Genomic DNA, 13,610 nt, shown 5'->3' with positions numbered 1-13,610 from the left:
CAAGTACCTTTAGGTAAACGTTCAGATTAGCTGTGATTAGTTTGTTATTATTTATTGGCAAATTAACCAAAGGATTGATCGACTATTCAGAAAATAAACAATTGATTAACCGGAAAAAATTATTGTAAGTTCCAGCCCTATCTGCTTTTGCTCCTCCACTTAATCAACACAGCATAACCCAGGAGCTGATATATCAATCGATTATGTATTTAGCTCCCTGCAAACACACACACACTCACACCTTTAATATATAGTTTATTGCTGCATGCTTTTACTCTAAATAAGCTTGTTAAATGCTGTGAACTTTTTTTTTTTTTTATATGATCTTTTTTATCACTAATTATGTCTGTTTAAATAGCATTGCAGAAACTCATCTCATTATTTGCATTGATTTACACCAACTTATTTTGGTGCTATTATTTTTAGAAGGAGCAGTAAACAGCCTTGAAGGATCGCTGAGTGAAAGGCTTTCATATAGCGTTTGAAGTAAATTATTTGTCTCTAAAATTCAAGACACTTCTGTAGTAACCTTTCAGACAAAATTGATTTTGCTAATTTATCTGTTTATGCTGTTCTAAATGAATCATTTTCCAGATCTAATTAAAGACTATGCGTTTTTTTTTAAATAAATGTTTTGATGGCCTCGGTAAACTTCTGTGCTTTCTAAGAGCTACAAGGAAAGGTTCCGTTTATATTTTCACTTGAGCTTGCTTCGGCACGGCACTCGTGCTGTTCTCCGTTCTCGGCACCGAAAGCCAAACGTGCTGAACCGTGCTGGTAGAATGTATAGGGCCTACTGATGTCGCCACTCAGGATTGGTCGCTTGTCTGTTGCCTTGCTACCAATTTCTCTGTATCTGGCTAAGCGCACTATTTGAGCGAAGTTAACCGCAAGTTAATAATAAAATTAAAATAAATATCTGATCATCCTCCATAACACGATCACTATTTACATCTCATATCGTCTGTAAACGCTTGCATTGCCAAGTCATCAACTGACGCATTTGTATTACATTTCAAAGAGTTCTGTTATCCGCTCCACAGTAGAAAATGAAACCATATCCATACCGGCTGGACTGGATCAGCACGGAATGGAACGGTGAAGCAATAAGAACGGTAATGCCTGAAGGTGGAGATTTTTATAGTGGGACTGTCAGTTTTTTGGCAACTGATTCTCTCTTGAACTGCATTTACAGTATTTTTGTGTACGTCCAGCCTCCATAAAGTGAGTCTATTAAAACGTCTTAATGTTGAGATCTTTTTGTGTTATGTAATTTATTAACAACACTAAGCTGGCCCATAGACCTGCGAAAGTTGGTTTTGCAAGCGAGTTCTCAGTTTAATTGATGTTTTGGATTTAGCTGAGCAGTCCCAGAGTTTACGAGTGTCCCTTTTTTAAGCGTGCCGCTGAGTAATATGTCCTTTTGCTTTATTCACTGGTGTAGAACGGATAGCATCTTTCATCACCACACCACCTGTTCTGAGAAGTGATTTCTTTTGCTCTCTTTCTCTCACACACACAAACTGTTGATGATGATGATGTCTGATGATGACTTTTGCCTGAGAGTTTTAATAGTTGACAGTTTTTAAAATTTTTATTTTATTAGTACTATTGAATATTATTGTAAGTAATAATTATAATTTTGTCATTTCACCCGAATGTCAATATTTGTTATATTTAGTCAGATTTTAGGTCATTTTATTTTTATTTTGTGTCTCTGAAAAGCAGTGATCTGTAACACTCTATTGTGTTGAATATCAAACGTTTTGGGTCTATTTATTTAATAAGGCATTTTGTGGACACATGTTTTTAGATTTGTGGAGTCAAAAATATTGTTATTTAATTTAAGTTTTTTCGAAGTGAAAAGGTAAGATTGGCCTAGAGCAGTGGTTCTCAATTCCAGTCCTCGTGACCCACTGCTCTGCACATTTTGTATGTCTCTCTTATCTGACACACTCAGTTCAGTTCATGGAGTCTCTCCTAATGAGCTGATGATCTGGTTCAGGTGTGTTAAATAAGGGAGACATACAAAATGTGCAGAGCAGTGGGTCACGAGGACTGGAATTGAGAACCACTGGCCTAGAGGGACCCGAGTGACAAGTTGTTGCTAGTGTTACTATTATTATTTTTTTAATACTTCATATAATTCATTGGGTTGTTATTCAAAATTTCCAAGAGCTATACATTTCAGACATTTTATTTACTTATTATAAAAACTATTGGCTAATTGAGTGAAATCATTCCATTTCGATTCATAGTGTTGCTATTATAACATATCTTTATCTAAAAAATATATTTTTAATCTAATATCTAAGAGTATATTCATAGGCCATGGCTGCATCCGAAATCTCATACTTCCATACTATATAGTTGGCGAAAAACTGTATGTGACAAAAGGAGTATGTCTGAATTCACAGTACTCGGAAAAGTACTCGGATGACTTACTAATTCCGGCGTGATTTTGAGGTGTTCATACGATAAATGCTTTACTGTCCCATGAGGCCACAGGAGAGGATTTATGAATGACAGTGAAGTGACTCAACTGACGCTGGTGGTCACATGATAATGACAACATGGCGAATGTAGTATGTCTGGATTATATTCATCTACACACACACACACACTATATCACTCTTATTAAAAATAAGTACTTACTCAAGAGAGTATGCGATTTTGGACGCAGCCCCTGTGTATGTCACGGTTACATTAGTTTCTTTGTGTTTTAGTTTGGCTTTCTAGGGACACTGATTATGCTATGCACCTGTTTCGAGTTCCGTTGATTAGCCTCCTTGTGTTTTTAAGCCCTTATTTCCCTTGGTTCTGTTTTCAGTATCATTTGTGTTATACATGGTTGTGTATCTTTACTCCTTGTTATTCTCCTTCATGTTTCCTAGTTGGATTTTGACTGAAGACTTTATTTGTTGTACTCCATTCGTCATGCACTCATTGCAACCACCCCCACTTTTTGTGTCAGTTGTTATTGTATTGTTTTGTTTGGATGCTTTTTTAAATTATTAAACCTGTTTTTAATTCACCACAGTAAGATCTTGTTTTGTGTTTTTGCCATTTATTTGTAATGTTCTGGATGTGCTCTTGTGGTCTTCTAGTCAACTTTGTGAAAATGCAGTGGTTAATGCTGAAGTCTCCCTGTTATGTTAGAACATTGGGGTAATAATGGAGTTTGTGTCATTGTGTCCTGCTTTTGAACAAGAGGACGATGACCCTTTTTTTAATTGGCTCCCTGTTCAAGACATGGAGAACCCATCTCTAAGTGAGATAGAGAGGAAGAGAGAAACACAGAAGCTTTGTTTTACATTCAGGGTACGTCTCTGGGCAGTTCATATCACAGACAGTTAAATGAGCAACTGTGTCCAGGACTGTAGATTCTGCAACGCTGTCACGTGGACTCAGTCAACAGTGTGTCAACCAAACCCTCTCTTATTTATTAGGACATAAGTGTTCCAAGCCTTTCTAGGAAGTGTGCTCCCCATGGCCTTCATGAGTAATACTCACACCCCAGCCCCCGGATCGCTGTACAACAGGCCAGTGGATTGAGACAAACAGAATCATGAAAAGAAACTATAGACGAAATGATTTTACCATCTCCTAGCAACTGTCTAGATGCCTTTGTAGAGGATCAAATGATGAGGTTTCATAACTCCTAACCCTATGCAGAACCAATTAAACATATCTTTTGAAAGGTTGTGGTCGATGACCTTTAATGCAAAGATCAAGCATCCTGCAGTCCATTCATCACAATGTACGTCATCTTGTGAAGATGCATTTATAAAAAATCTTAACTAATGTATGGTTATAATGAAATTCTGAAGCAATATAGGTCTAGTACAGTCTTTGTTGTTGTGATTTTAAGTCCTCTGCTATTTAAATGAATGATCTCATTCCTCAGTAATATTTTTCTGAATATATCATGATAGAGCTTCACATTTATTTAGCTTAGCAAGATATTGCTTATATCAGACTGCAGTTCTTGTAGATGGGTTGTATTCAAGATCTTGCTGATTGCATCATGATATGGCTGTACACTGTAAAAAAATAAATCCGTAAAATAGAAAAAGTACTGGCAGCTTATTGCCCAGACATAATCCAGTAATTTTACGGACATTTCCGTTAAACACAACGCAATGAAGTTCAAAGTTTAAAATACAGGTACAGTAAAACACCTGTAAAAAATAAATACGAAAAATTTCGGAAATTCAGTACAGTACATTGTGCCCTGTTTTTACGGATTTTTTTAGAGTGTAGATTTGTTACACAACATCATGCTGTTTTACTTAAGATGCAGCTCTAAATTCAAGAACAAGCCTTGTATTGTTATTTATTATTTTTCAACCCAATAACTTCATTACAAATGAAGGAACAGGGGAACATCAAACTGTTGATTGTTAGAGCTCCATTGATTCCCTGCACACCTCCTTCCCCCGTGTCTCACCCAGTGAGTCGGCAGCTTGTGTATGCCTTTAGATATATAATTACACTCTTCAAGCAAATCCAATTTGTTTCTCAAAAGACTTCTCTCAGCTCTTTCTTTCTACACAACTGCTTTATTTCTGCGACCGTATCCTCAAGAGACTGAATTTTCTTTTCAGTTTGTAGCTACAGCTGTGATAATTGAATTACAATGGTATTCTGAAACTAATCTCTGAAAGAGTTTGGAGAAATTGAGCTATTGTGTCTGGTGTGTTTGCTGGTGGAAATTAATTAAATATGTTCAGGTTATCCAAATACAAAATATTCAAATTCAGTTCATCCTGATGTATAGTATTAGCTAAAGTTAATTCATCAGCTTATAGCAGTGTGAAGTGACATTTACCATTACCTGGACTTGCGTTCTCCACCGCGCTCTGTTAATATAGCAAGCATGCTTTAGTCTTGCTCTTAAACTGTCAGATTTATTAATATAACTCTTCTACAGAAATAACAGCTGCTGGAAATTATTGTGAATACTTACCGAAAGCCTACGGAAGCACTGCTAATGCCACTTAATCTAGCGCTACTCGATCACCTGTAGGGTAAAATGACCTGTTATCATGGAGCTGCTCAAGAAGTCCTCACAGTTTCCTTCAACTTTCTCTTACTTCAACTTTCTCTTCTCTTAGTTTCTTTGTTCAAATTTGTATTTTTATAGCACTAACACATGCTTCATAACACTTTGTCTCTGTTGGCTGAGGAAATATTAATTCATCCATTCACTAATTCATTTTCTAAATGTTAATGGTCTTGAGTCATGGAAGAAAATGTGGTGTTCCCTTTCAGTAGTTCGACGTTCGACGTAGTCGACTGATTGGGATCACGCTTAGGGAGCCTGCCATCTTCAAGTATTGATAAAACGAGCCAATGCACATTGCCGTGCGAGATTTGCATCTCACGCTCCGCCCCGCTGTGAGGGTATGAACACGGAAGCAGATGCATGCACCACTTGTCAATCGCTTCGGAGTCAATCGATCTTCATGTCGATGTCTCTGAAGAGTGTTGATATATTCAACGAGCGAGTGTGTCGGTGCTTCTTCCAGAAGTCTCTCCTGGTGCTTGTGTTTCTACAGCGCGAGTGCAGCGGTGGTCGCAAGCCTTCTGAGCTCTCAACTGCTGTTGTAACAGCATTCCTTTTTGTGTTTGTTTGTCTGACGGTCGGTTGAGGGTGAAGAAAGTGACTGCTTCACTGGTACAGGCTGCACCGTTCCTTGCACCATTGCTGCAATCATTCCCCTGTGTGCTCCGGCACTGGTGAGAGTCCAAACTTCCTGAAAGAGCAACACGGGTGCGTTTGCATCTTGAAAAAAGATGTCATTCCACCTGTGCGTTCCTGGATGTGGTCGTTCACTGTCCCCCTCTGACGGTCACTGTAGTTGTATCACATGTTTGGGCTTAAGCAGCTTTTGTGGATAGTTAATGTTCTCATTGCGGGAACATGACTATTGCGGTGTTAAGACGATTTTGACTCTTTGCCTGGCATGACTACGATTCTGGATTTTCCAATAAAATTCCCCACAGCGGGGCGGAGCTGCAAATCTCGTATGCCAATGTGCATTGGCTCGTTTTTATCAATATTCGAAGATGACAGGCTCCCTAAGCGTGATCCCAATCAGTCGACACGTCGACTACGTCTCCGTTCCCTCCTTCAGGGAACGAGGGTTACATACGTAACCGAGACGTTCTTTTATTATAAATTGTATATAATGCTAGTAGTTATATCATAATATAAAAATTGAAAAACATATTATACTTATAAAAGTATTGTTATTGTTAATTTTATTATTATTATTATACATATATTATAGATATTTTTTATGTTTTTTCATGTTTTCATTGTCCTTTTTCCATGTATTTAAATGCTAATATACATCAAGATGACCTGCAGGCATTTGGAATGAGACTAATAACAATTTAAATGCAATAAATAAATAAATAAATGATACTAGCTTACTAAGATTATTGCCAGTTATGCTGAAAGGGTTTTCATTAGTGTATTTAGTCCAGCTTCTTTGCTCAAGTGCTCAAATGATTAGAATTTCTTCTTGGTTATTGTTCTGAGAGCACATGAGGCTGGTGTGGGGCATGTAGTCTGTTTTGAAGGGAGTGCTTTGATGGTAAGTTGTCATGGAAACAGCTTGTAGTATACCACAGTTCACAGAGGGGGAGTTATGATCAAGTATACCAAGTACAAAATAATATGATGTTTGATCATTCTTGATGTCTGATTAGCTTTCCTGTGTTGCAATATAACCCTGAAAACTGGACTGTGTGGTTGTCTGAATAAATGTTAAGATAGACTTGATGTCATACATGGAAGAAAGGACAGGCAATATCAATTTATAAGTTTGATAATATCTGATGATATGTTTGATAATTATTGTTAACAAACAAAAATTATCATACAGTGCAGATATGTGACAGGAAATTTAAAAAGTTGTGATTAAATAAGATAAACAGAAAAGGAAACTGTGAGATATATATCATTCTTTTTGCTTAACCATGTGTCCGAATTTCAAAAACATCACTTTTTGACAACAATGGTCGTCAGCCCAAAAATGTTTCACAGCTTTGTTGGGCAGCAGGAAAAATCATTTAATTGTTGATAATTAGGATTGCAAAATAACTTAGCTACTTTAAAAATAAAATAAAAACCTGTAAATATCAACTTTTAAGACAGAAGAGAAAAATATATTTTAAAATATATTTTTGTTGTTGATGCCAAACACATCCAAACAAACTTCAGTATTTTATTTATTTCAATATTTCAATATTCATGTCACTATGCTAGTAAAATTAGACAGAAGTCTACAGCAAAGGTTGTGTGACATGCCCTCATACTTAAAAAATGTGAACAAACTAACACAGGATAAAAGAAAATATAACCCAGAATATTATAAATATGGATTCGCTAATCAGTTGTACTCCTGTTGTTTTTGTTTGTGCTTTTAGGAAATCTTCAATTTTCATTGTCAGCCTTTGTCAAGTAGATAATGGTAATATCAGTACATCTCCATTTTTTTTAAAAGAAATTTTTGTTTATTTTACTTTATTTTTATGATAATTTTGGTCTGGTCTGGCCACTGCAAAAATGTAATATCTTAAAAACTAGCTTATACAAAAAGTCGGTTTCAGATTTGTTTGCAGGGGAGACAAAGCTGCTGTCAGCAACCTGAAATCTAAAGATGGGCTAAACATTGTCTGCTCCACTGTTTTGCTTCCTTACGTTGACAGGTTCTTGAAGGTATTCTGTTTCTTCTGCTTTTTTTTTTTTTTCAAGCAGTGAATAAAAGACGAAAGGGAAAGTGTAGAAGATGCAGACAAGTTAAGCTCGTCACAACATTTTGACTGCCTCAGTGTCATGCTATGAAAATTTAATTACAGCTCGAAGTGAAGACCATAAATGTGCACAGTTAGGTTGAAGTATTCGTGCTTTTATGACTGGTCTATATAGCTCTAATCAGACCTCATTTTCTAGACCTTCATTCTCACATTTTGACCCTTTCAGAAGACATTTCTAGTGTCCTTTCTGCGAGTAGATGGTTCGAAAGCTCAATGATGGATGATTAAGCCATCAAAAAGCCATTTCACTAGACTGAGCACAACGTTACATGACATCCGTGATGCCATGGTTTTTAACCACCGTCTTTTGCTTTTTCTCATGCTCTGCCTGTTTCAGATGTGCGGGGGATGCGTGGATTCCTGGACCAGGCGTCTCGGATGGGTTTGGATGTGTCTCTACAGCAGGTTGACCGGAATGTGACAAAGGTCTTTTCTACCCTGTTCAGCACGATGAGGATGGAGGAGCTGAACCGTTACCGGGACACGCTCAGACGGGCCATCCTGCTGCTCAGTCCTCGCACTGCCCAGGTCTTCATACACCAGGTAGGAGCCATTGTGAAAGCAGTTCGGAAGTGATGTGGTGGGAAGATGCAATGATGCTGTTATGCGGCAATGTCTATTTATTTGAAATAGTATAATATGTATTAGGCTATAGAATATATACATCATAATATACATCAATTTTATACACAAAACAATATACATATGTTAATAATAATGTAATATTATAATAAATTATTATATTAAAATAATGCCCTTTTCACAAGATGTAAAATAAGTCTTTGATGTCCCCAGAGTGTGTATGTGAAGTTTTAGCTCAAAATACCCCACAGATATTTTTATATAGCATGCTAATATTGTAATTTTTTGAGGGTGAGCAAAAACGCACCATTTTGTGTCTGTCCCTTTAAATGCAAATGAGCTGCTGCTCCCCTCACAGAGGGCGGAGCTTCAACAGCTTGTACTCACACAGACAAGTACTGAAAATTTCTAAAACTTTTAGCCTTTTATGTTCAAATCGGATTCAGACAATGATGGAGAGTCTCAAGAAGAAGTGACAACATGTGGAAGCAACAGGACATTTCTGAATGGTTAGTTGATGAATTTATGTAGCTTATGTGTAGTTATCTTCTTATCATTGACTAGCATATTCTGTCTTGATAATCTATAAATCGTTGTCCCGGGGGCGGTTTTTGTAAATTTTAGGGTTGGTGATGTCACTAAACCTGAAGGAATGTCTTGTAGTCCCTACCAGCCGTTTGTTGTAGTCCTTAAAAAGTGAATTCTTTAAAAGCAAATGTCTCCCTTTGCTTTGAACTTTGAGCATTGTAACTTTGCAGATGTTGTTTATGCTCAAACAGCAACATTACACACTAACTGAAGTTAGAAAAGTGAAATCATAATCAACCACCCCTTTAATGTTCTATTATAATTAACCAGTAGAAGTCTGAAGACGTCTACAGAAAGTCCTGATTTAGATTAAGATTTAGTTTGAATAGGCTGTATGTGTTTGTGTGGTCTATGGCATTGTGTTGTTTGTTGTCCGCTAATAAGTCATTTTTGAATTAAGCTTTTGCTGGAGAGGCACATGGACTGTTGTGCAAAATGGGTTGGAAAATAACTAAAGTGGCTCATCCTGTGCATTGCATTCTGTTTAGCTGTAATCTCAGCAAAATTATCTGAACACTTTACGATTGAAGGAGGAGAGAATCATGTTTAAATTAGTGGGCACTGTTTGGGAATGCAACGATTGCGATCAAATTTAGAAGGTTGTTGGTTTGAATCCTGATATAGGGATGTGTGAGGGATTACTACTGAGTGCCAGGAGGCTGTTTATATCTAAATCCCGCACTCTGCTGTGGTCACTGCCGTAGGGCCCTCAAAAAAGAGACCTAACCAAATGACTCTTCCAGCTATTACAGTCACAGGTTACACTTTATTTCCATAGTCCACTTAAGATATAACTTTGCAACTACATGTCAACTACAGTAACTCTCATTAGAGTACTAGTAAAATAATTATTGACATGTACTTGCGAAGATACTTGTAGTCAGTAGAATGTCTCTTAAAGGGGTGGTTGATTATGATTTCACTTTTCTAACTTTAGTTAGTGTGTAATATTGCTGTTTGAGCATAAACAACATCTGCAAAGTTACAATGCTCAAAGTTCAAAGCAAAGGGAGATATTTGCTTTTAAAGAAATTCCTTGTTAAGGACTACAACAAACGGCTGGTAGAGACTACACAACATTCCTCCCGGGTTAGTGACATCACCAACCCTTGAATTTACATAAACCCCGCCCCCGGAACACAATTTATAGATTATCAAGACAGAATATGCTAATCAATGACTAGAATATAACTACACATAAGCTACATAAATTCATCAACTAACCATTCAGAAATGTCCTGTCACTTCTTCTTGAGTCTCTCCATCATTGTCTGACTCGGTTAAAACATAAAAGGCTAAACGTTTTTGAAATGTTCAGTGCATGTCTGTGTGAGGTAAAAGGACACGATCTCTTAAAACTCTGCTCTTTGTGCCGCGAGCAGCAGCTCATTTGCATTTAAAGCAACAGATATAAAACAGGGCGGTTTTGCTCACCCTCAAAAAGTGACCATTTTAACATGATATATAAAAATATCTGTGGGGTATTTTGAGCTAAAACTTCACATACACATGCTGGGGACATCAGAGACTTACTTTATACAGTATCTTGTGAAAAGGGCATTATACCACCCCTTTAAGGGAGCATCAAAATAAAGTGTTAGCAGATATTAAGCAGACAGTCTACTAATACTCTAATAAGAGTTAGTGGACATGTAGTTGCAAGTTACTTGTAGTTAGTAGAATGTCTAAAGTGGACCCTTGAAATAAAGTGTTAACCAGTCCCAAATGTCTGGAGCCTTTACAGGACAACTTTACTGATCTATATACACTTATTTATTTAAATGTCTTAATGTAAATGTGATATGAGGGTTGAAAACTGCTAATTTTATCAGACAGCCACCTTGTGAAAGTGAGAATTGCATACATCCACATACATAAATACATAACTAATTTATATTTATGAAAAAGCGAGCACTCCAGTGTCCCTGAGAACATTTTTAAATACAGTGCTATGCATAAGTTTAGACACCTATGCTAAAGTTGACTGAAAAGAGGAATAAAAAATCATCTTTTGGAAATTGAACTTAATGCCTTAATTAAAAAAATGAGGAAAAATCCAACCTTTAAGGACACCAATTTTCTTTGTGAATGAATAATGTATCGTAAATAAATAAATGTTCTTCCTTAAAATACAGGGTGCATAAGTCTGGACACCCCTATGTTAAATTCCCATAGAGGCAGGCAGATTTTTATTTTTAAAGACCAGTTACTTCATGAATCCAGGATACTATGCATCCTGATAAAGTTCCCTTGGGCTTTGGAATTAAAATAGCCCCACATAATCACATAGCCTTCACCATACCTAGAGATTGGCATGGTTTTATTTCAGTTAGCCTAATAGCTGGTTTGATTTGCATTGAGAGATGATCTTATGGAAAGTACTCCATGCCAATCTCTAGGTATGGTGAAGGCTATGTGATGATGTGGGGCTATTTTAATGTATGTTAATTATTATAATTGCTGTATTATTATACATAATCTTTGATCAAACCATATTTTTGCAGCATATCTATTGCAGAATTTAAAATAAATATTATTTATTCATAATTTGAGCTGCTTGCGAATCATAAAGTGCAGTGCTGATTAATTTTACACCTCTCACAAATCCTTGCTTTCCAACTCAGCTAATTAGAAATGTGTACTGAGAGTGTGTCTTTTCTGAGCATTTGTGTATTTGGCTTTGGGTTTGCAATGCATAGCTATACTTTGGGAACAGAATTGTACCCCGAAGTTTAATAAAACTGATTAAAATCTCGCTTAGGGACATCTGAGTACATCTGTGTGTGTTATTAGATCAAATAGTATTACATTATTTAAAATGAAACATTCTGTTTAGCAGAAAGTAAGTAATCTTAAAGTGCGCATAAAGTTATGTAGTAGGTCCACTACCGTTTAAAAATTTGGGACCATTACGATTTTTTTTGAAAGAAATAAAAAAAATTTGTCAGCAAGGATGCATGACATTAAAGACTTTTACATTTGTTAGAAAACTTACTAAAGGATCATGTAACACTGAAGACTGGAGTAATAATGCTGAAAATTCAGCTTTGCCATCACAGTAATAAATTACATTTTAAAACATACTAAAATATTTCACAGTATTACAGTTTCTACTGTATTAGATATATGAATGCAGCCTTGGTGTGCATAAGAGACTTCTTTCCAAAACAAATCTTACCAACCCCAAACTTATGAACAGTACTGTATAAGTAGATTTTTATGAATACAATAGCAATAGCATTGTGGTCATCACAATTTGAAAGTATCTTAAATCATCAGCTAAATCAGGTTTTGCTTTAAATCTACTGGTATCAACAGGTTTGTGTGAGGGTTAATGTTGTGTTGGTGGAACCAACATGTGTGTGCTGAGATTGAACCTGGGGCCAGTTTGAACAACATGGTTCTTCCACTGGTTAGCAGTGTGACAGCTGAGAGATAGAGTTCTTTAGAGCAGAAAAACATCCTGGGAGTTCTCTGCAATAGTTTAAAAAGTCTAAATTGAACTCTGAGTAGTCGAGGGAATGAGTTTACCATGCCATCTTTCTCCTGCTCTAGCCCCGTGGGCAGTAATTCACTCTTATCTGAATAACCTTGTCTGTTTGAGGAAGTCTTTTATATGTGTGTATTTCCATGGTGATTTGCTGCTCTGAGACACGGTCAGATAAACAGCTGGGTTCAGAGAGCTGCTATCAGTGTTTTAGGGAGGTTCTCCATGCTCTGATTCTTCCATGGCTCTCTATGCGATTCACACAGCCATAACCACCGCTGTGCATTAGGCCGAGCGTGTCGGCCTGTCAGGACTTGCAGAGAGAGGTGGAAAATAGCCAAGGACACAAGGTACATCCATCCAGTACATATAGTCTGTCATTTAATATCTGTCCACTCGTGCATGTGGACACAATCAAGGTACTGAGCCCAAGTACAAACTATCCAACAATAACCGGATAAAAAATATAGCAAGAGATGCGTCTGATCTCCAAAAATCCATTCATTCCAGAGAGCCACAAGCCCATTAGCCAGATGACTCTGGCTCAATCTGAAGTCACCCTGTTGTGGTAGACAGTGTAAGCTGCTAAATATGTTTTTAGATCTCCAAGTCTAACAAACACATTATTGTAGCATTAATTTTGTTTCTAGTAATTAAAAATGTTTTATTTACAACAATTACAACAGTTATTGTTTAAATAAACTGACTTGTTTTTAGGGCGTTAGTAAAGCTTGGTGGAGGTTATCACTGTAATGAGATGGTACCTAGATGAAAAATGCAGAAAAATATGTAGCTGTTTGAGAGTTTCATCCGAAACAAATGCTTCCAGTGGCCCCAAGGGGTCACGCACACGTCGGTCTTATATTATATATATATATATATATATATATATATATATATATATATATATATATATATATATATATACTGTATATATATATATTTATTTATTTTGTGCTGCTGAACAGGGTCTAAACTGCATTATATACCTGCATCATATGTTTTTGCCAAGGTGAGCAATTCAAAGAGTGCTGGCTGATTTTTAGCTTGTGTTGCTAATAAGCTCGTAGTGATTTTGACACCCTTGTATCGTTGCATATGAGTTTTGCACAGAAAAACACTT

General features: G+C 36.6%; 1 protein-coding gene across 1 annotated transcript in view; it reads left to right on the top strand.

Moving 5' to 3' along the window:
- The window catches only part of grid1a (glutamate receptor, ionotropic, delta 1a), a 124,177-nt gene that overhangs the window by 16,776 nt on the left and 93,791 nt on the right, over positions 1-13,610 (top strand). Inside the window, exon 2 of the mRNA XM_081347778.1 lies at positions 8,168-8,373. Within this exon, the coding sequence (XP_081203904.1) occupies positions 8,168-8,373 (206 nt within the window). The remainder of the gene's footprint in view (positions 1-8,167; positions 8,374-13,610) is intronic.

Source organism: Scardinius erythrophthalmus (assembly GCF_964197995.2).
Source record: "Scardinius erythrophthalmus genome assembly, chromosome: 19".
In the NCBI taxonomy this organism is placed as follows: domain Eukaryota; kingdom Metazoa; phylum Chordata; class Actinopteri; order Cypriniformes; family Leuciscidae; genus Scardinius; species Scardinius erythrophthalmus.
The sequence above is the reverse complement of the archived record's forward strand: the minus strand, read 5'-3'. Positions and strand labels throughout refer to the sequence as shown.